This window comes from Nannospalax galili, unplaced genomic scaffold (assembly GCF_000622305.1).
Source record: "Nannospalax galili isolate Female #2095 unplaced genomic scaffold, S.galili_v1.0 scaffold156, whole genome shotgun sequence".
Classification (NCBI taxonomy): domain Eukaryota; kingdom Metazoa; phylum Chordata; class Mammalia; order Rodentia; family Spalacidae; genus Nannospalax; species Nannospalax galili.
Genome location: NW_008337625.1, coordinates 140917 through 164301, shown reverse-complemented (window position 1 = coordinate 164301; position 23385 = coordinate 140917). Strand labels below are relative to the sequence as shown.

Below are 23385 nucleotides of genomic sequence, written 5' to 3'. Positions count from 1 at the left end.
GTGGAATTACAGGTGATTGTGAGCTGCGCAGTATGGGGTGCTCGGAACCAAACTCTGGTCCTCTCCAATAGCAGCAGGAGCTCTTACCACTGAGTCATCTCTCCAGCCTGTTTTTTGTTTTTGAGGCAGTGTCTATATAGCCTAGGCTAGCCTCCAACTTGTGATCTCCCTGCCTTACCCTCCTGATTTCTTGAGAGGGGTCTAGATTTTTTCAGTTTTTTTCTTTTTTTTGATTTAAAATATTTATTATTTTTATTTTATGTGTATGAGTGTATTGCCTGCACCGAGTGCACCCGTGTCATGCAGTGCCGAGGAGGTCAGAAAAGGGCTTCAGATTCCCCTGGAACTGGAGTTAAGGATGGTTCATAGCCGCCATATGGGTGCTGGGAATCGAACCTGGGTCCTCTGCAAGAGCAGTCAGTGCTCTTAACCGCTGAGCCATCTCTCCAGCCCATTTTTTCTTTTTTCTTTCTTTTTTTTTTTTGTGTGTGTGTGGGTGTGTGTGTGTGGGTGTGTGTGTGTGTGTGTGCACATGCACATTAGTGCAGATGTCCATGGAGGCCAGAAGAGGAGGTTGGATCCCTTGGAGCTGGAGTTACAGGCAGCTGTAAGCCACCTAACATGGGTGCTGGAACTGAAATTGGGTCCTCTGGAAGAAGAGTACACACTCGTAACCACTGAGGCATAGATCCAGCCTCTTGTTTAGATTTTTGAGACAGGGTCTTCCTTTGTAGCTAAGTTGGCCTTGAACTGCAGATCCTCCTACCTCGGAGTGATGGTTAATACTGTCAACTTGACAGGATCTAGAATCACTTTTGAGGAAAGCCTCCAAGCATCCCTATGAGGGATTATCTAGATTAGGCTAACTGAGGTAGGAAAACCCATCTTAAATATGGGCAGCGTCATTCCATGGGCTGAGGTCTAGGACTGAATAAAGAGGAGAAAGTGAGCTGAATAGCAGCACTTGCCTCTGCTTGCTGTGGATGCAATGTGACCATCTTCCTTGGGCTCCTGCCTCCATGCTTCCTCGCCATGATGGACTGTACCTTTGATCTCTGAACCAAAATAAACTTTCTCCTTCAAGTTGCTTTATTCAGGATACTTTGTCACAGCAACAAGACAACTAATACAGGAAAGTATCCTCAGTCCTGAGTTTATAAGCATGAGCCACTGCCTCTGGCTTTTTATGTGAGTTCCAGGGATTGGCGATTGTACCGCAAGCATTTTCACCTGCTGAGCCATCTTGCTGGCCCAAGTTTTTTTTTTTTACGCCCCCCCCCCCACCCAAGGTTTTAAATTGTGTGTGTGTGTCTGTGTCTGTGTATAGGTATCTGCACATGAGTGCAGGTACCCTCAGATACCAGAGGTGTTGGATTCCCCTAAAGCTGGAGTTACAGATGGTGTGACCTGCCTGATATGGGTGCTGGGAATCAAACTCAGGTCTTCTTCAAGAGCAGTACTTTTTTTTTTTTTTTTTTTGGTCTTTTTGAGACAGGGTCTCTCTGTAGCCCCAGCTGGCCTGGAACTACAGCAGGTTGGCCTTGAACTCAGAGATCCACCTACCTCTGCCTCCTGAGTCCTGGGATTAAAGTTGTGAGCAGTATGCACTCTAAACTGCTGAACTCTCTCCAGCCCCAAATTTATTTTTCAAATTGCTTATAATATGGCTTTTTTAAGAGGCTTATAATTATTAAAGGCATTTAGGAGAAGAAAAATTAACATTTGAAAGTCAACTCTGTGTCATAGTTCTTATAGTTAGGGTTGAGGAAACAGGGAGGGACAGGACATATATTTGATCCCTCCAGGAAGTTTTCAGTTTAGCTTATTTGAGAAGACCTACAAACAAAATTAGGAGACAAGTTGAAGTTATGAGCAAAGCATGCATTCTTCATAGATGTCAAAGATATGTGCAATTAAAAATGACAGGTGTATTAGGGAGGCACTTAATGGTAGAGCACATGCCTAGCCTACATGAGGTAATGGGATCCACAGTACCACAAAACAAAGTGACAACCAAATTGACAGTGCAGCCGAGGGTGTAGCTTAGTGGTAGAGAGCATGTTTCATCAATGTGCTGACATGTGCAAGACATAGGTGGATAAGGAACACAGCTTCTAGCTCCTTGGACAAGAACACTGTTGATTGGAAAAGCATAATCATTGGCTTTTCCCTTCCCTGTGAGTTCTCAAAAATAATTATATAAGATATAGATATTGGTCACTTCAAATGTAAAGATGATATTTTTTTTCAGGGAGCTAATTCTTTCTGACTAGAATATACTTGCTATTAGGTCTGAGAGCAGATGTTCAGAAAACAACCTTTTTTCAAAGTACCTGTCAAATAATTGTGTGACTTTTCACATGTAAAAAGCACACTAGATTTTTAAAGGTTAACAGATTGTATGAGTATGTTTTAATGCTAATATTGCTTCAGAGTAATAAGATGTGCCTTCAGTAGTATTCCAGGTTTCTTTTGAAGACAATAATTCTGTCATTTTTTTATTTCTTTAGGACACAGAGCCTGGCTTCTAATAACACAGCCATTTTGGATGGACTTAAAAGAAGACAAATTTTTCTGCAGAACTTTGAAGGCACAAAGAACAGTCAAACATCTAAGTCCTTGCTCCAGATAACTCCAGTTATAAATGTCTAATTAAAATTTTTTTTTTTCTGAAATGGAAGGGGTCTTACACTGTGGCTCAGGCTGGCCTGGGATGCATGGCATTCTGCCTGCCTTAGCCTCTTGAGTTCTGGGATTAAAGGCATGAGCCACTACATCAGGCTTCAAATTTTCTTTGGGGAACTTTTTCGTGAATGTAGTGTGTGTGTGTGTGTGTGTGTGTGTGTGTGTGTGTGTGTATGTGTGTGTGTGAAAAGAGAGAGAATATGGCATTACTATAAATCTCTTTTTAAAAGTGAATATAAGATTTCTCAAAAATCAACAATATATGTTATTAACCCCATTGTGTAACATATTCTAATTATGGGCTTTTTTCCCTTTTTATTATTTTAAAGAAGTTTTTAGTATATTTTACTAGAAATTTGTTATAGACTATTTGCAATAAAAATACATATTTATCCTTTTCTAGTTAAATGTCATTAACTTTACATTTCCTTCATTAGTTTCTCAAATACATATAATCCTAACTCATTACCAGTGACTTATTTGGTGTCTGCGGAGGCCAGAAGAGTGCATCAGATCCCCTGGAAATGGAGTTAACGACAGGTGTTAGCCACCATGTGGGTGCTGGAAACCGAAGCTATCTTACCATCTCTCCCAGCCCCTCCAGTGATATGGTTTTTTTTTTTGTTTTTTATTTTTTATTTTATGTATTTGAGTGTATTGCCTGCATATAAGTTTACCCATGTCATGCAATGCCCACAGAGGTCAGAAGAGGGCATTGGATCTTCTGGAACTGCAGTTACAGAGTTATTAGCTGCCATGTGAGCACTGGGAACCAAACCTGGGTCCTCTGCAAAAGCAGCCAGTGCTCTTAAATGCTGAGCATCTCTCCAGTTCTTTTTGTTTTTTTTTTCAGACAGGGTTTTCCCTGTAGCCCCAGCTGGCCTGAAATTTGCTGTGTAGACCAGTTTGGCCTTGATCTCAGAGATCTGTCTGCCTGTGACTCTGGAGTGCTAGGATTAAAGGTGAACACCATCACACCTAGCTTTTATTATCATTATTATTATTATTATTATTATTTTTACGAATGAGACAATTTATTAACCCAGCATCCTTTGTTCTAATGCTTCTTGTTGGCAGCTGCCTGCCACCTGTCCCATGATTCTGTCCCGATCTCTCTGTCCCTGAGGTGTTAGGGACCATCTTGGTCCTTTTCCACCATTTTCAATCCCTCCAAGGCTTGGAGGACCCAGTGGGCCACAGTCTTGGAGCCTCTGCTGAAGTGACAGGGTCTGATACCATTTCTCTGACATCCACCATGTCCTAGTTTGTTTCTTCATTGCTGTGACAAAATACTCTGACCAATACCAGCTTGGGGAGGAAGGGGTTTATTCAGCTTACATGTCCCAGGTTGCATTGATCATCACTTATAGAAGAAAATTTCCATAAATTAAGGAAAGACAAACCCTTACAGGTACAAAAAGCACATAGAACACGAAACAGACAGGACAAGTAAGGAAACTATGTCTTAGTTTGTTTCTCCGTTGCTGTGATAAAATACTCTGACCAACACCAACATGGGGAGGAAAGGGTTTATGTTATCTTACACCTCCCAGGTCACAGTTCATCAGGGAGCTGAATGTAGGAACTCAGGGCAGTAACCTGGAGGCAGGAGCTGAAGTACAGGTCATGGAGGAACTTTGCTTACTGGCTTGCTCCTCTGGCCTCTGCTCAGCCTGCTTTCTTATGCAACACAGGCCCACCTGCCCAGGGGTGGCACCACCCACAGTGGGCTGGGCCCTCCCACATCGCTCAACAATCAAGAAGATGCCTCACAGATATGGCCACAGGCCAGTCCAATGAAAGCAGTTCCCCAATTGAGGCTCCCTCAACCCAGGTGTGTCAAGTTGACACTAAAGCTATCCAGCACACACCGTAAATCTTGGTCATAGAGCCAACCCCAGCACTGCCCCGAAGCAGCTCATATGTAGAACCAGTTATCATAGGGTGCAAGCTCTTTATGTTTGGCCAATTTGACTGTGTCCACCCATTCCAAGACTTTCAGCTTCCTGGCCTTTTTGAGAAAGGCTGCCAGAGCTCTGATAGACTCCTGCTGGTTTACATCTTTTACATAACTTCAGGCATCATGCGGCCTCCAAGCTGCTACCCAGGAAAAGGGATAGTTTTTAAAGCCAGCATGGCTTCTATAGTATGGCAAAAGAAAACAGACTGAGCAGGTTCTTTTCCTCCTGGGGTCTGGAGTGCAGTGGCTGCAAGCAGCAGCCTCCTTGGTAGTGTATGCAGCCTGTTGCATGTATCAGTGGCCCTAAGGGACCTTGAAGACAGTTTTCTGACATCTATTCATGTCTCTAATCTCATGCTGTCCCCAGTCCAGATATGTATGTGGGTTCCTTTGGGAAGCCTTGGGGCACAGTGGCTAGGGTTCACACTGACTACATCATCATATCAGTTGACACCAAACTGCAGAATAAGGAATATGTGATTAAGGATCTGCACGGGGCCAAGTTCAAGTTCCTTGGCCACCACATCTGAAGGAAGTGAGGCTTCACCAAGTTTAATGCAGGTGAATCTGAAGACCTGGCATCAGAGAAGCGACTTATCCCCGATGGCTGCAGTTCAAATATATCCCAACCGTCTCCTGGACAAGTGCTGGGCCCTGCACTCCCAAGGACTCATGCTGTAGGGAACCCCAAGCCCACCAATCATGTTCACTAATTATTTCACGTCCAATTAAAAAAAAGAACTCAAAAGAAAAATGAAGGTAGATTGTTCAGCAAAAACAACAAATGAACAAATTATTACTTTTTTGTTGAGGCAAATAGACATTCTGCTTAATTTGTAGAGAATTTGTGCAAATTTTCCGAGATTATCATTTGATTTTGTTTTTGTGTTTGTTTTTTTGAGACAGGGTTTCCCTGTAGCCCCAGCTGGCCTGGAATTCACTTGGTAGACCAGGCTGGTCTCGATCTCACAGAAATCCACCTGTCTGCCTTGCCTGGCTAAAGACTATAATTTGTGAAGGTATTATATGCAAAGACATGTTGCCAAATTTGGACTGTGTTGTAAGACAAAGTAGTGGAACTGAAAAAAGTATCTCAACAACAACAAAAAATTGTTACAACATATTCTCTTGTAAAAACTAGTTACATGCTAACATATTTAATAGCAATGAAATCAAAATCATTTACTAATAAAAGAAAGTAAGTTGAAGGGCTCATTTCAAATCTTATGATTTGGCATGGATGTCAGCACTGATGGAACAAATGACTCAACTTGCTATTTTTCTTAGATGTATTGATAATTTTATGGATGAAATGGCTTCTTTAGAGCCAGTAAAAGATACAACTAAGTAGATTTATACAAAACAGAAAAAAAACCTGTTCAAGCAATTTTCTTTGTCCAATATCAATATACCCAGTATAGTTACTGATGGTGCCCGGTGATGGTAGGTAAAAGACACAGACTTGTAAAATAGAATGTGGTGCAATTGCCACCGAAAGCTTACATTTACTGTATGTTTTCATTTTCATCAGCAGGTAAAAGCACTTGCTACCAGGCCTGAGGCCTTGAGTTCTATCCCTAGGACCCATATGGTGGAAGGAGAGAATCTGTTCCTACAAATTATCTTCTGTCCTGATGTGTGTGGGGCACACACGCACACACAGATACAAAATCTGTGTCAGAACTTGATGGAAATTGCCTTACAAAATTAGCATTTTAGTAGATTTAACCACTCATTTAAATGAGTTAAACATTTATCGTATGGTTAAAACTAACTTATCAATGCAATGTTTCAAATCATAACAGCGTTCCAAATGAAACTGAAGTTATGGTAAGCTCAAATCAAGGCAAACAATTTCATGCATTTTGACATGTTGGCTAAACATGGTGTTGTGAACAGTGAAAAATGCATAGTCTTGCTTTGTATGATGCAAGACTTTAAAACAGATTTCAAGTTAAGGTCAGATGCTAGCCACTGTGCTGGATAGCTTTAGTGTCAACTTGACACACCTGAGTTGAGGGAGCCTCAATTGGGGAATTTTCTTCATTGGACTGGCCTGTGGCCATGTCCATGGAGCACCTTCTTGATTGTTGAGTGATGTGGGAGGGCCCAGCCCACTGTGGGTGGTGCCACCCCTGGGCAGGTGGGCCTGTGTTGCATAAAAAGCAGGCTGAGCGGAGGACAGGGGAGTAAGCCAGTAAGCAGCATTCCTCCCATGGCCTGTGCTCCAGCTCCTGCCTCTGGGTTCCTACCCTGAGTTCCTACCTTAGGATCCCTGATGAATTGTGACCGGGGAGATTTAAGCTAAATTTCCTCCCCAAGCTGGTATTGGTCAGAGTATTTTGTCACAGTAATGAAGAATCAGACTAGGACAGCCACCATGTGGGTCATGGAAACCATACCCATCTCTCCAGCCCCAGCCAGTTACTTTTTTTGTTTCGTTTTTGAGACAGTTTCCATGTAGCCCCACCTGGCCTGGAACTCACTATATAAACCACACTGGCCTCAAACAGAGATCTACCTGCCTCTGTCTCCCAAGTGCTGGGACTAAACGAATCACCACTATCCCGGGGGCTTTTTTTTTTTTTTTTTTTTTTTTTTTGTCTTTTTGAAGCAGGGTCTCCCTGTAGCCCCAGCTGTCCTAGAACTCACTATGTAGACCAGGCTGGCCTTGAACTCACAGAGATCCGCCTGCCTCTGCCTCCCAAGTGCTGGGACTACAGGCGTGTGCTACCACGCCCAGCTTTGAGCAACTATTTTTAAGAATGAAGCGCAGTAAGAATAAAATTAGATCCAAAATATCTGATAAACACCTTGAGAACCTACTGAGAATTGCAACAACTCCCACTGAACCAGATATCAATCAGGCTGGACTTGAACTCATAGAGATCCGCTTGCCTCTACCTCCTCAGTGTTGGGATTAAATGTGTGCACCACCATGCCTGGCTTGTTCACTTTCTTATTACATTAGTGCAAACATGGGACCTGCTCAACGACTTTAAGACTTTGAATTGAGTACTGTATAGTTAGATTATGTAAGAACTTTTTTCCTTATCTTTGGTGATGGATATGAAAAGTATACACAGACCTTTTGTTCTTACCCATCAGCTTTCATTAGTGTTTGTCTATTTTTTAAAAAAATATTTTATTTATTTTTATGTGTATGCATGTATTGCCTGCATGTAGGTAAGTGCACCCATGTTGTGCAATGCCCTCGGAGGACAGCAGAGGCTGTCAGATCCCCTGGAACGAGTGAAGGACAGTTGTTAACTGTCATGTGGGTTCTGGGATTCGAACCCGGGTCTTCTGCAAGAACAGCCAGTGTTCTTAACTGCTGAGCCATCTCTCCAGGCCCTAGTATTTGGTTATTTTATGTGTTGCCTAAGATGAGTTTTCATCCAGTGTGTTCCCAGAGACACCAAAAGGTGGGGCAGCCTGGGTAGACATTCACACAATGTCAGGTACTGTTCATTCTCACTCATCTGAGATTTCAGACTAGAAATCCTCAAACTGAGTTTTCTGATAGCTATTTTCCATAGTTCAAAATTTTGTACAGAAATTACATAATTCTTTTGCTTCATTCTTTTTAAAACTAAAACATCAATGAGATGGTTTAGTTATAAAGCTTGCTGTGTAAGCCTGAGGTCCTGAGTTTCCATCCCTAGAAGGAGCAAGGGCTCAGTGGTTAAGATTGTGTACTGCCTTAGTTTGGGTCCCAGCATCCACATTGGGCAGCTCACAACTGCCTGTAATTCCAGCTCCAAGGTTTCCAACACCCCTCCTGTAGCCTCTGTGAGCATCTATACTCGTGCACATATATAGATACAAACATAATTAAAATAATTTTTTAAAGATAGGAAATCGGACTCTACAATGCTCTCCTCTGACCTCTACATGCATTTCATGGAATGTACACACCCCACATCACACATGCACTTTTTTTTTTTTTTTTTTTGGTCTTTTTGAGACAGGGTCTCCTTGTAGCCTCAGCTGGCCTGGAACTTACTATGTAGACCAAGCTGGCCTACAACTCACAGAGATCTGCCTGCCTCTACCTCCCAAGGGCTGGCACTAAAGGTATGTGCCACCATGACCAGCTTTAATCTTTTTTAAAAACTGTCAGTGGTTGAAATTAAATCAGATCAGTAATATAATCTCATGCTGGTGTGGTACTGTCAAGCTGCGTATTCATCTTATTCATAAATAATGAATCTTCTTACTAAATGCAATTTACCAAACACAGTATTTCAAAATGTCAGATCCATTGGGGAAAACAATGGAGAGAGCTTGTGCAAATAAGACAACTGCGTTCTGAGAGCTTATCTGAAGATATACCTTCATGGGGAGCTTGTAGGGAAGAATGAGAGCTCATTACCTACCAGGGGTGAGGAAGATCTAAGAATGGGGTGCCATGGACAAACTTCAGCCTCTCACATAGCATTTCTGAAACCTTAGAAGCAGCTTCGCCAGCTCAAGTGGATTCCCAATATTTCTTGGGTAATGGTGCCCTCTTCTGGGTTGACTGATGTTGACTCTGAAGCCCTCCTACAAACTGAATCAAAACACCCAGAGAGTGGGGCTGGAGAAATGGTTCATTGATTAAAAATGTGTACTGCTCTGATTTTTGTTTGTTGTTTTTAAGACAGGTCTTCCTGTGCAGCCCTGGTTGGCCTGAAATTCTCTACATTGACCATGCTGGTCTTGAACTAACAGAGAGCCTTGCTCCTGCGTCCTTAGTGCTGGGATTAAAGGCATATGTCCCCATGCTTTGCAAAATTTTTATGCCTGCAACTCACAATGTAGACTAGGCTCGCCTGAAACTCACAGAGATCTACCTGCCTCTGCCTCTGCCTCCTGGAGTGCTGTACTGATCTTGGAGAGGACCTGAGCTTGGTTCCCAGGGAATCTTACACCCTTTTTTTTTTTTTGCTTCTGAGTGCACCTGTACCACAAACTCCAAACACAAATGTGCACTTAAAAGTATAAATTAGAAGCCAGGCATAGTGGCACACACCTTTAGTCCCAGCACTCAGGAGGCAGAGGCAGGGGGATCTCTGTGGGTTTGTGGTCTACATAGCGCGTTCCAGGCCAGCAGGGGCTACAGGGAAACCCTGTCTCAAAAGGACTTAAAAAAACAAAACAACAACAACGACAAAAAAAAAAAAAATGGTTTAAATTAGAAAAAACACCCACAAAGCAACTGACTAAAGAGAGAGTGAGGCTTCCCTCCATTAAGTTAAATATCTAAAAAACCATCACAATACTTTGAATTATGAGCTAGCTACATACATAAGCATACATGTGCTAAATGTGTTCAAAGACATCTCTTTTCCAATGGAGTAAAAAATCTTGGCAAGGCTGTGGTGGCTCATGCCTTTAAACCCATCCCTCATGAGGCAGAGGCAAGCAAATCTCTGTGAGACTAAGGCCAGCCTGGTTTATATAATGAGTTCCAGGCCAGCCAGGGCTACAGGGAGACCCTGTCTCAAAAACAAAACAACGACAACAACAAACTCAGGCTAGTCAGGGGCATAGTGGCACATGCTTGTAATCCCAGGACTCAGGAGGCTAAGGCAGAAGGCTCAGGAGTTCAAGGCGAGCCTCAGCTACATAATTAAATTCAATACCAGCCTAGGTAACATGACATTGCCTCAAAAAGCCAAAATGGGCAGGGAAGATAGTGGTTATGAGTGCCTGCTGCTAGCCAGGCATGGTTGGGCACGCTTTTAATCCCAGCACTTGGGAGGCAGAGGCAGGAGGATCTCTGCCAGTTCAAGGCCAGCCTGGTCTACATAGCGAGTTCCAGGCCAGTTGTGGCTACAGGGAGACCCTAACACGGGTTCACAACCAGTTCCAGGGGATCCAATCCAATGCTTTCTTCTGGCCTCCACATGCACTGCACACATGTAGTACACGTACATACATTCAGGCAAAACACTCATATGCATAATAAAATCCTTTTAAACCATCTAAAAGTCAAAACAAAAACCCTCAGGTGAGTGTGAGCAATCCTGTCTGGTTCCTGTAGCACTGCTGTATTTGCCAATCCATTTCCTGCACTCCAGCATTAGTGCCCTGCTTTGCTAGGAACAGATTTTAGAGTTAACCTGGTGAAGCTTGCAGAGCTAATAGCTTCTTGCTTTTCTCATCTCAGCACTCCCAACACTCACTCTGTCCTTAATGCGTCTATCCACATATAACCAATCCTTAAGTTATTCCACTCCATACCATTTAACAGTGTTTTCTCTCCTCATGTCATAAAATTTTGAAATCCACCTGCAAAATGCTACATGCATTTTCATGGCTCCTTTAGTCTTCTAATTTCTAATTATGCACTAAAAATCTAACCCTGTAATTTTGGAAATACCCTGAGTGGCAAGTTTAGAAATAGTCACCTTGTTTTTATATCTTCAAAGTCACAGAATTTAGTAAGCTGAGGCCAAAGGCAAGGACATTTTTTATAGAACCTTGGAATAGAGAATTAGATAAAGATCCTTTAAGTTTTGCAAAATAAATTATATGTGTGACCCTCTTAAGATATTTGAAAATAGAGTTGGCAAGATGGCTCAGTTGGTAAAGACTCCTGCTGCCATTTCTGACAACTTGAATTTGATCCCCAGATTGCACAAGGTAAAAGAGAACCCACTTCTGCCCCCAAAATAAATGTAAAAAACTAAAGCCAGGTGTGGTAGTGCACAGCTTTACTATCAGTACTCAGGAGACAAAGGCAAGCAGATCTCTGAGTTTGAGACCAGCATGATCTACATATCAAGTTCTAGGCCAGATCCTGTCTCAAAACAACAAAAAAATAGGAAAATAAAGATTTTCTGATAAAATTACATTTTGGAACCAGACACCATGGCCCATACCTGAGGTTCTAGCTACTAGGAAGGCTGGAGCAGGTGATTATTTGACCCCCTAAATTTAGGATTATATTTTGAAGTAATGCCCATGATGATTTGTTTATATTTGGTCAACTTGACAGGATCTAGAATCACCTTGGATAAAGATCTCTGGGCATGTCTAGCCTTCCTCATGCTCCTGCTCCCATGGTAGACTGTACTCTTGAACCATGAGCCAAAATAAATCCTTTCTTAAGTGGCTTGTCAGGTTTTTGTCTCTTTTTTTGGTTTTTCTTGAGACAGGGTCTCTTGTAGCCCCAGCGACCCTGGTTTTCACTGGGTAGACCAGGCTAGCCTCAAACTCACAGAGGCTTGCCTGCCTCTGCCATGCCCAGCTGCTTGTCAGGTATTTTGTCACAGCAATGAGAAAAGTAACTAATACAGAAAATTGGTACAAAGCATAGGGTCATTGTGATAAGGCTGACCATATCCGACCATATGATTCTTAGACTTTTGGAACCAGTTTGTGGAGGAATATAGAACAGTTTGGGACTTTGGGCTAGAAAAGTCCTTCAATACTATAAGCAGAACTTAATGAGCTGTTCTGGTAGGAGTTTTGAAGACCACAAGGTTGAGTGAAATGCTAACTGTGGAAGCCATGCCTACCCTCATGAAGTTTCAGAGGGGAACCAGTACTCCAGCAGGAGCTGGGATAGAGGCCATCTGTGTGACTTTGGCAAAAAAAAACAAAAAACAAAAAACACCTGGCTGCATTCTACCTGTGTCCTGAGAACCTGAGTGAGGCTGAAATACAGTAATGAACTAACTTATTTGGCGAAGGAAAGGTCAATGCAAGATGGTTTTCAGGCTGTATTATGGTTATTGCTCATCACTCTTACCCAGGTCTACTGTAAAAAAAAGAGCAACAAGTCAGGCAGGAAGGTAAAAGGTGTGCAGTTTGTCAAGGAAAAAAGTTGCAGCCAATGCACTTGCTAAATAGAAACCTCTGCACTGGGACGACAGGAAAGGGGCTCTGAGGACTAGCCACCACCCCATCAAAGGATCCAAGTACTGAAAATGAGAATTCATTTGAAAGGGCAGCCTAAACTTGGAATGGCAAAGGGAGTCTCCGTTTCTAGAAAGCAACTGCCTGGGGAAGTGTTTCTCTGGGATAGAACATAGAGGCTCTTCAACTATATCTAAGGTAGACAACTTCATCTGGAGCTGGCAGTAGACCGTGGCAGTGTTATCCCCGCAGTACTTGTTTTGCAGGCATGAAAGATGGAAGATTGAGGGGTTCATGGAGTTTTTCACCAAAGGTCCAGAGAGCCCTGAGACTAGGCAATGTGTGGCAGCATTTGATTCCCTGCATGGAACCTCTGAGAGGCCACTGCATGAAGATACGAAGGTGAAGACTAAGTTGTAAAGGAGACTTCAGGTTGTTTGAGATGCCAGAACCATGAAACATCTGCTGAGGAAAGAGTGCAGCCAAAGAGAGAGAGAGAGAGAGAGAGAGAGAGAGAGAGAGAGAGAGAGGGAGGGAAGCTGTTATGCTGCAGACAGCAGAGCTGGCGGGATTGGGGCTACTTAAGATATTTGGAGCTCAGATGACTCCATCATTAGTCCCAGATGCCACGCACAGAGCTGCAGGATTTGGCAGTGTTTGCCCTGCTGGGTTTTGGCCTTGCCTTGTAATGGAAGTATTCATTCTGTGCCATTATATATTGATGTAACTTGTTTTTATTAAGAGATTGCTTTATTAAACATTATGGGACTTTTGAAGTTGGACTGAATGCATTTTTGCATTATATGGCCATGAGTTTCTAGGGACAAGTTTTAGAAAAGATTATGGTTTAGAAGTGATACGTTTGGGTGTCGAGTTGACAAATGCTGGAAATGCTATGGTTTATACTGGTGGTCTACTTGACAGGATCTAGAATCACCTTGGAGACAAATCTCTGGACATGTCTTTGAGGTGAATTTCTAGATTAGGTTAATTGGGGTAGGGAGATTGACCTTAACTTCCAGACTGAATAAAAAGGAGAAAGCTAGCTAAGTGCTAGTATTCATCTCTCTCTGCTTGTGAATACAGTGTGATCAGCTTCCCCATGTCCCTGCTGCCAGGACTTCCCTGCCACAGTGGGCTGGACCCTGGAACTAGAAGCCCAATAAACCCTTAAGTGGCTTCTTGCCAGGTATTTTCTCACAGTAATGAGAAAAGTAAACAGTACACTGTCTGCTTTAATTCATGTGATATGCTGCTCCTTAGATCCCCAAACTCATCAGCAGACATACATCTTTTGAATTTTAAATGAAAACTATAGTTCCCATTCCCATGTTCTCTAATTGAGTAGGCTAAAGTGATATCTGCGTATGCTCAGCTCTTGGGCAATTTACTTGTGTAGGTTTAAGCTTGCCCTTTCCATCTAGCATAGACAGAGGTCAGAGAACTGATTCAGTCAGTTTAGGGCTTAGAAAGCATTTCACTCACCAAGTCATTGTGGAAATAGTCACTTGTGTAGGAAGTATAGAACGGTCTAGCCCTTTTGTTTTTCAGGCTGGCAATTAGAAGCTTGGGTATTCAAATGAATGCCAAAAATTAAGTTCGGGAAAGGTAAAACTTTAGTTTGTGTGACCTTCAAATACAAGCTACTAGCCTGTTCCTTTTATCCGCATTTCTTTTCCTTTTTTTTTTTTTTTTTTTTTTTGACAGGGTATCCTGTAGCCCCAACTGGCCTGGAACTCGCTATGTAGACCAGGCTGGCCTTGAACTCAGAGGTTTGCCTGCCTCTTTTTCTGTACATTATCATAGTCTTGTAGGAACACAATGACTACCATGGTAGAAGTGGGTGTGGGACAAGAGGATAAATAGATTTAGAAAAGCAGATGTAGAGATGGGTAACTATTCATATAACCCAAGAAAGCATTCCTCTACTATCATTAGTTGAATACAATTGGTGTTGTGTTGAATCTATAGTTACATTCAAACAAACAGCCATTGATTTCAGGTCAATCCATAATTACACAGAAGTCCTGAAGCAATCACAAACTTAATATGATTCCAATTATTCAAGACTAATCCTCCAACTCAAGACATAGAGCCATTCTTGACCTTGTTGACAAACATGTTTGGGGCTCTTGTTACAAGGTTGCTGTGCTAGACCCTGTCCTGTGAAATGCCCCTGCACCTACATCTTAATTTGGTGTCCAGGGAGGAAAACAGGCGAGTGGCTGAATGACGAAGTCATCAAATAAATAGCCCTAAAGGCTGGGGCTGGAGTTCAATTGGTAGCAGGCTTGCCAGGTACCGGAGACTGAACTCCGTGCACACACACGCGCGCACACACACACAAAGTCAACTCGCTAGTCTTTTCTAGTGGGATTCAGAGGCCGTTAATCCTCAGGAAAAATGAATGCATTTATTAGCCATGCATCATCTGCCAGCGACACAGGCTTTGTTCTAACAGAAACGTGGGTTACTTCAAGAGCAATTCCCCTTAAACTGTGCACTGAAGCTTTCGGGCTGGTGTGCCCACGTTGGATTCGGACCATTTTTCTGGTCCTGCGTCTGCCACTGACTGTGACTTCAGACAAGTCAATTCCTTTCTCCGGTGGGTGTTGTTTCCGGTGAAGAGCGTGAGAACCAAAACGAAGCAATGGCTGACCCAGTTCCAACTCCTCTGACCCTCCCGGGACCCCGGGAAGCCTCAGCTCTAACTCCCCCGACGGCCTCGCAAGCAGCCGTTACACATTGACGCCCCCCCCCCGCAGTGGGCGGAGCGAAGGGCTGCAGCTTCCGGCGGCGAATGGCTGGACGGCGCGTGGCGCTCCCATGCACTTCACTCTGGGTTAGCCCACTAGCCAGCCCTTTCCCTCAGCGCCGTGGAGGGGCGTACCGGGCGCCGCGGCGCATGCTGGGAGGAGCCCCGCCGAGGAGAAAGCGTTCGGAGGGGGAAGGGGCGACGCCTGGAATGCTCGGTGTTCCTTCATGGCGCTCGCGTCCTTCCTGGAGATTGGCCAGGGCTGTCCTGGAAAAGCCAGTCACCTACGAGCGAGGGCGGGTCGGTCGGGGGACTCTCGCGTTTCATTGGCTACGGAGCCTGCGGCTTCCAGCGAAGCTTTTCCTCCCGGAGTATTCGGGATGGTGTTCTCCCGCTGTGCGGTGCGTGGCCCGGAAGTGACGCACAGCTCTGGCCAGGCGGCCGCCCTGCCCCCGCTTCCTTTCACGCTGTGGCTGGCCGTGGGTGGTTGTGGCCACCGCGCCTTGAGGGAGGTGGCGGCGGCCAGTGATGCCGGGGAAACTTCTCTGGGGGGACATAATGGAGCTCGAGGCACCCCTGGAAGAGTCCGAGAGCCAGAGGAAGGACAGGCAAAAGGTGCGCTGCGGCCGGGCGCCCTCCTCCGGGCGCGGCTGGGGCGGGGAGGGGAGGTCCCCGGGGCGGACGGCCTGTCAGGACCGAGAGCATCGTAGCGCAGCTCGGCCCTCCCGGGGCGCTCGGGGCGGTCCCCTTGCCCACACTCCCGTCCTGGGAGGGCGGGCCGAGGCTTCCCGCGGGGCCTGGATCCCTCTACGGAGATGGGCAGGCTCCAGCCGGTCACCGCCGGCTGGCTTCATCTTCCGTTTGAAGATTATGAGAACGGTGATGGCCTTGTCTGCGATGCTCCTCTGAGCCGCGTCCTGGGTGCCACAGACTTGGGAGCGCGATCCTAGGCTTACAGACCTCCATGATGGGCTCCTAGGGTTTAGGGAGAAGTGTCACAGCCAGGGTGGCCAGGATTGGACTGTGATGGATGTCGGAGGTGGTCAGCTTCAATCCACAGGTATTTATTGAGCCTGATTTGTGCCAAACTCTGCTTAGTACCAAGGATCTTAAACTAAGTATGCAGGATGGTCCCTGCCCGCCAGGAGCTTGTAGACGAGCTTCTAGAGGCTCTACCCAACCATCATGCGAAAAAGAGAAAGGGGGGGGGGGAGAGAATCACCAAATAATTTCAAGGTGCTAAGAAAATTCATGGGTAAAAGTTTGACTGGAGAAATTTGACCTGGAGAGAAGACGTGAGGAGGGTAAAAATGACATTATACGAAAGCTGACATTTGATAAAAATATTTGTTGTGTATAGTGTTAGCAGAAAATACCACTTCAACTTACCACCAAGGTAAACTTTCCTTCCCTCCCTCCGTCCCTTCTAATGGGGGTTGAACTGGGGCCACTGGCATGCCTGACAAATGCTCAGTACTGTACTGTATTCCAAACCCCAATTTTTCTGTTATTGTGGCCAAATATACAAAATTTAAAATACACTTTTTGGTTTTTCTTTATGAGAAAGGGTTTCATGTAGAACAGGTTGGCCTGGAACTCAGAAATCCACCTGCCTCTGCCTCCTCAGTGCTGGTGGGAATATTAACATTTTAACACTTTTATTTTAATTTAAAATATTTTAAGCTGGGTGTGGTGGTGCATGCCTTTAATCCCAGCACTCGGGAGGCAGAGGCAGGAGGATCTCTGTGAGTTCAAGGCCCACCTGGTCTACATAGTGAGTTCCAGGCCAGTTGGTACTACAGGGAAACTCTGTCTCAAAATGACCAAAATTTTTTTTTATTATTTTAATTTTTTGTGTATGAATGTATTGTGTCCGTGTATATAAGTGCACCCATGTTGTGCAGTACCCACGGAGGTCAGAAGAGGGCGTTGGATACCCTGGAACTGGAGTTATGGACAATTGTTAGCTACCATGTGGGTGCTGGGAACCAAACCTGGGTCCTCTGCAAGAGCAGCCAGTGCTCTTAACTGCTGAGCCATCTCTCCAGTCCTTAACACTTTTATTTTTAGTGCTGGGGATTGAATCAGGGCCACATTCGCAAGCTAAATTTTAGTTGATTTTAAGGGTATAGTTCTGTGGCATTAAATATAATTTGAATTACCCTTCAGGCATCACCACTATCCATCTCCAGAAGTTTTTCATCTTTCCAAATTGAAGCCCTGTGCCCATTAAACATTAACTCCCATTCTCCCATTTCTCTTCTCTTAGCCTATGAATTTTATTGCTGTGGGTACATAGGGTAGGTTTTAAGTAGACTCTTCAAGCAATTATTTTAACTTTAATTTAATTTAATTTTACATCCTCTTGAAAAGCTTGTATTTCCATCTGTACTCATAAACACTTTATCTGCCAAGGTCTAATGTTCTTTCCCCCCTAACCATTCCAGTGTACAGTAATCTCATTGTCCTTTCTTGTTCCAAAGCCATCTTTGTGATTGTTTTTTTAACTTTTTTTGGTGTGGGCGGGTGAGGACGAGAGGCCCCTTGTAGCTGGCCTAGAACTTGCGATGTAGACCAGGCTGGCCTTGAACTAACAGCTGCTTGCTTTTACCTCCCAAGTGCTGGGATTAAAGGTATGGCAGCATGCCCAGCTTGTGATTGGCATTTTTTTATGTGCTACCTTACAAAGTTGGTTTTTCTTTGTGCATTCTGAATATTTTCCAATATTCTTGAGGTAAATGACCACATATCTTTTTGTGTCCTTGCATTTCACTATGATCTTGTAAGTTGGTAGTTTTCACGTTGGTAGTGTAACGTCTTCAGAAACATTATACTTGTTGATTGTCCTCCATTAAAGATAACCAGAGCTTGTACTGGCTAATAGAAATATGGAGCATTAGGCCAGGTCTGGCGTTGATCTGAGGCTAATTTTGGATTAGATACGTTGAGAGAGGGAATTGAGATACAGGTTCTTAGGAATGAAGGTAGCAAAGAGAGTCTGGAAGTGTGTGTTGAAGCAATTAAATGGCAAAAACTTGAGTATCCCGCCAAAGGGTGAGGACGAAGAAACACTCAGGAAGAGAGAGAGCTCAGAGGATAAGGAGACATACAGAGTAATGCAAATCAAGGAGACTGTATCAAGCACTGCAGGTCTAATGTAGAATAATGTATTTCATCACCTTGGGATGTTGCTGGGTTTGGACTTTGAGGTCTCACTTTGCCTTGCTCCATCTTCTCCCTGAAGTGCAGGACCCTGGAGCAATTCAAACCCCAAGACTGACTCTATAAATAATCCTGTTTTTATGTAGAACTTAGTGGTTGGGGAGCTGTGGACTAGTGCAGGTAACTAAAGATCACATAATGTAGCATGTAATTGCAAGGCATTTTCATGTGTTGGTCAGTTTTCCCTACTATTTTCTGGATGAGAAAATCGCTTGCTAAAGCATTTTAACAATTGGATCAGTCATGGTGAAGATTTTGATGCTTGTTTTTAGTGTCATTAATTACTGCCATCTAATTTATTCTGAACATTTGACCAAGAGATTCTGAAAAAGTGCTAATTTCTCATGTTCTGCAAATAAAACAGACTTGTTGGGACTGGAGAGATGGCTCAGCAGTTAAGAGCACTGACTGCCCTTGCAGAAGACCCAGGTTTGATTCCCACACCCACATGGTGGTTAACAACTATCTGTACCTTCAGTTCCAGGGGATCTGATGCTTTCTTCTGATCTCTGAGGGCATTGCACGACATGGGTGCACTTACACACATGCAGGCGATACACTTATACACATAAAATAAAATTTTTTTAAAAAAAATCACCAATTTGGTGTTTCAAAACTGAAGTTGCAGAATAGTGCCTTGGTGTTTGTTGTTGTTTCCTAAAAACAATCTTTTGTTTTTGGTGTTTTTGAAATAGGGCCTCCCTGTAACCTTAACTAGCTGGCCTGGCACTTGCTATGTAGACCAGGCTGGCCTTGATTTCACAGAGTTCTGCCTGCCTCTGCCTCCCGAGTGCTAGGACTAAAGGTGTGTGCCACCATGCTGGGCTCCTAAAAATAATCTTTAAATATTTCCCAGGGTTACTGACCTTCCATGGAAGTGTAACAGTTTGTTTTATAGAGCTTAATAAATAAATAATAATTAAATTAACAAACTTTTCAATCTAGCAGTTGTCAAGGTTCAGAGAGAGCTGTATCTGGTGGTACATGCTTCTAATCCCTGTATTTGGGAGGTGGTAGTAAGAAGGTCAGGAGTTTAAGGCCAGCCTGGGCTACATGAGAAACAAAAAATAACACCTACAAAGTTGCTGGAGGAAGTGTGATGTGAAAAGATCATGGGTTTTCAGATCAGGCAGGCGGGGTTCCATTTCTAGCACTTCCATTTGCAAAGCATCCCTGAAGATATTTGACTGCTAGGAAATTTCGTTTCTTCATCTGTAAAGTGGCAAAGATAATACAGGTTCATCATCCCTTATCCAGAATCATTGAGCTAGATGGGTTTTGAATTTCTCTGAAGCTGCTGATTAGCAGAAGAATAATATCCAACAGAGTTGGGGACCTACAGCCTTAATGTTAAATGGGGTAAATACAGACTACATACAGCTTCACATTAGTTATAGGCAAATTTTGCCATCAAATGACTTGAGATCAGGTAAGGTTTTTGTCTCCAAATAAATTACAAAAAAACTTTCGGATTTCAGAGCTTTATGGATATCGGAATTTCGGATAAGGGATTGTGGACCTGTACTTCCCTTATAGGGTTGTTATGAAGACTTAAACAAGATAAGCTGAAAACATTACACAATGCTAGGTAGGTAATAAATTTTTTTTCGTTTATTTTGGAGATATTAGAAGTTTTTGTTTGTATCTTATAACTTTCATTCTTTTTCTGAGGAGGAGCTATTTTAACTTCCTTAAAAATCTTATGATGGGATTAGAAATGTGCTAGAGACCCAAGGCTTGAGAATGCAAGAGAGCGCATGAAAAATAAGAGACAAGGCGCAGAGTTCGGCATTATTAATTAGTCTGGATTTCTTGCAGGTTGATTTTTTTCAGTGTAACTAAATTGAGCTTAACTGGTTGGGGAGTCATGCCCGAGCTTCTTAGCTCTCTTTTTAAGAGAGCTGTGACCCTTTTGTTTCTTTCTTGTCCACAGAATGATAGAAGGAAGTCAAGGCATCGTGAATCAGATGAGAGAACAGAAACAAGAGAAAATGGTGTTACAGATGACTTGGATGCTCCCAAGCCCAAAAAAGCTAAAATGAAAGAAAAGCTAAATGGAGACACGGAAGAAGGACTTAATAGACTTTCAGATGAGTTTTCCACATCTCATAAATCAAGAAGAAAAGACCTACCAAACGGAGATGTTGATGAATATGAAAAAAAATCAAAAAGAGTGTCTTCCTTAGAAAATTCTACCCACAAATCAAGTGATAAACTAGAGGAGGTATGGCTAGAATTTATTTTGCATATGACATTATCTTTGAAATACAGACTGATTTGATCCTTTGGCTAATAAGAATTGGTTCTGTAGTATTTCTTACTTTGTGTCTAGTACTATTAGACACTAATTCTTTGGACCAGAAAACCAGTATAGCTGAAACCTGAGCCTTTTTTTTCTTTGGTTTGGCCTTTGTTTCTTCATTGTATTGCCTTTTTTTTTTTTTTTTTTTTTTTTTTTTTTTTTGTTTTTTTTGTTGGCTCTTTTGGAGACAGGGTCTCTCTGTAGCCCCAGCTATCCTGGAACTCACTATGTAGACCAGGCTGGCCTTGAACTCACAGAGATCCGCCTGCCCCTGCCTCCCGAGTGCTGGGATTAAAGGCGTGCGCCACCATGCCTGGCATATTGCCATTTTTTTAAAAAAAATATTCTGTTTATTATTTTTATTTTATGTGTACGAGTGTATCACCTGCATGTATGTGAGTGTACCTGTGTTGTGCAATGCCACAAAGGTCAGAAGAGGGCTTCGGATTCCCCTAGAACCAGAGTTCAGTTCATAGCCGCCATGTGGGTGCTAGGAATTGAACCTGGGTCCTCTGCAAGAGCAGTGAGTGCTCTTAGCCACTGAGCCATCTCTCCAGCCTGCCATTTTTTTTTTTAACATTACTTATTTGTATGTGGAGGTCAGAGGGTAACTTGCAGGAGTTGGTTTTGCTCCCATGTTGGCTCCAGGTTTGAGGTTGTAGTAGGAGCTGTCTTTACCCACTGAACCATCTTGCTAGCCCTTTTTATTTTGTTTTCTTTTTTTAAAAAAATTTATGTGTATGAGTGTATTGCCTGCATGTGTATAAGTGCACCCATGTTGTGCAATGCCTGTGGAGGTCAGAAGAAGGCATTAGATCCCCTGGAACTGGAGTTATGGACAGTTGTTAGCCGCCATTTGGGTGTTGGGACTTGAACCCCGTAGTCTGTGCTCTTAACTACTGAGAGCCATCTCTCTAGCCCCTTTTTGTTTTCTTTTATACCCTCCTCCCTCCTCTTTTTTTTTTTTTTCTTCCGCTCCTGACCCCTTTCTTTCAAGACAGAGTTTCTCTGGATGTTAAATTTTAGAGAAGTATAGTGAGCTTAATATATTTAGTATAGAATTTTTATTCTTAGACCTATTTTTTTGTTGTTATTTATTCCTTTGTTTGAGACAGGGACTCATACAGTATCCAGGCTGGGTTCAAACTTCCTATGTATCTGAGAATGACTTTGGACTCTTTTTCTTTTTTAAAGATAGGCTCTCCCTGTAGCCCCTGCTGGCCTGGAATAGACCAGGCTGACCTCGATACCACAGAGATCCACCTGCCTCTGCCTCCTGAGTACTGGGATCAAAGGCATGCACCATCACACCTGGTTGACTTTGGACTCTTGATCCTCCTTCCTCCACCTCCCAGGCACTGAGATACCAGCTGGTATACTACCATGTGAGCTTAGATCAATTGTTTTGGCTAGTACCTGTTATAATATTTATTTCCTTTAAATTAAAAGGAAATTATTATTGTGTGTTCATAATATATGGGGAGGGCGTGCATACCGTGGCACACTTGTGGCGATCACAGGACAACTTTGTGGAGTTGGTTCCTTCCTTCTGCCTTTATATGGATTCCAGGGATGAAACTTGGGTTGCCAGGCTTTCAGAACAAGTACCTTTACTCACAGAGCCATCTCTCTGGCCAAGAATAGTTAAATTCTTAGATAGAATTTTGCTAAAAGGTCTCTCCCTGTTTTGTTCAGTGGTTTGTATTGTAATAAGTTATCAGTTATTAGGTTACTTAGGTTTTCAGAAAAAAGCAACTTGGAAGCCCCTCATGATGGCTGTCTATAATCGTAGCATTACCAGGCCTAGACTGGAGTGTTGCTCCAGATTTGAGTTTAGCCAGCACTACAAAGTGAGACCTGTAGCCCTAGAATTTGCTGTGTAGACTATACCAGCCTAGAACTTGTGGTAATTCTCCAGCTTCTTCCTCTTGAGTACTGAACTTGCAAATGTGCACCACCACACTTGGCTCTCTTTCTTTTCAATAATAATAGTTTTTTTTAAGTGAATATAACCCCATGATTTTATTGTCTTCATAATAAAAACAGCTTAGAACTGGATCATTTGGTCCTTTTCTTACTACCTCTCAGTTGCAAATGCTTGCTTCTCTCAACAGCCAGAATTCTCTTTGATCTGCAGTTGAGTTCACACACTCGAGCCTTAGCACAATCGTAGTTTTAGCCTTTTTGCAGAAAATAGGTTGGCCACCGTAGCCACTCTGCCTTTTGTCATAATGCTGTTTCCCTGGGTGTACACAGAGTCCTTGAGCTTCTTGTGCTATGTCTCTTTGTGAGGCTGGTGCTTGCCACATTTCTTACAGAAGGTCCTCTGGGTTTTAGAAATGTTCACCAATTTTGCTGGAACACTATCAGCACAGAAAGAGGACGGCTACTTCTTTTTTTTTTTTTTCATTATGTGTATGCGTGTATTGCGTGCATGTAGGTAAGTGCACCCGTGTCATGCAATGCCTGTGGAGGCCAGGAGAGGCTGTCAGATCCCCTGGGACTGGAATTACAGACAATTGTTACCTGCCATGTGGGATTTGAACCCGGGTCTTCTGCAAAAACAACCAGTATTCTTAACCACCGAGCCATCTCTCCAGCCCCTGAATTTAT

At 43.3% G+C, this 23385-nt stretch overlaps 2 protein-coding genes, 1 non-coding gene and 2 pseudogenes across 5 annotated transcripts in view; 3 read left to right on the top strand and 2 right to left on the bottom strand.

Annotated features, from left to right (window-relative positions):
* Stox1 (storkhead box 1) overlaps positions 1-3074 on the top strand; it is a 63113-nt gene extending 60039 nt beyond the window's left edge. Inside the window, exon 4 of the mRNA XM_008832643.3 lies at positions 2511-3074. Within this exon, the coding sequence (XP_008830865.1) occupies positions 2511-2652 (142 nt within the window). The 3' untranslated portion in view covers positions 2653-3074. The remainder of the gene's footprint in view (positions 1-2510) is intronic.
* A 668-nt stretch (positions 3075-3742) lies between these two features.
* Positions 3743-13986, bottom strand: LOC103733773 (annotated as a pseudogene).
* Positions 4835-4970, top strand: LOC115070273. The gene has a single exon (XR_003849458.1). It is a non-coding gene; the product is annotated as a small nucleolar RNA SNORA70 (small nucleolar RNA).
* Positions 13987-15648: 1662 nt separating the features above from the next.
* Positions 15649-23385, top strand: part of Ddx50 (DExD-box helicase 50) — a 47314-nt gene continuing 39577 nt past the window's right edge. The window contains exons 1-3 of one of the 3 annotated variants that reach the window (XM_008832642.3): positions 15678-15863; positions 19949-20058; positions 20404-20694. In XM_008832642.3, the coding sequence (XP_008830864.1) occupies positions 20509-20694 (186 nt within the window). In that variant the 5' untranslated portion in view covers positions 15678-15863; positions 19949-20058; positions 20404-20508. Of the gene's footprint in view, positions 15864-16227; positions 16309-19948; positions 20059-20403; positions 20695-23385 lie in introns of all 3 variants that reach the window. The other 2 variants (XM_029563351.1, XM_008832641.3) reach the window with 2 other exon arrangements.
* Positions 22820-23385, bottom strand: part of LOC108490836 — a 5611-nt pseudogene continuing 5045 nt past the window's right edge.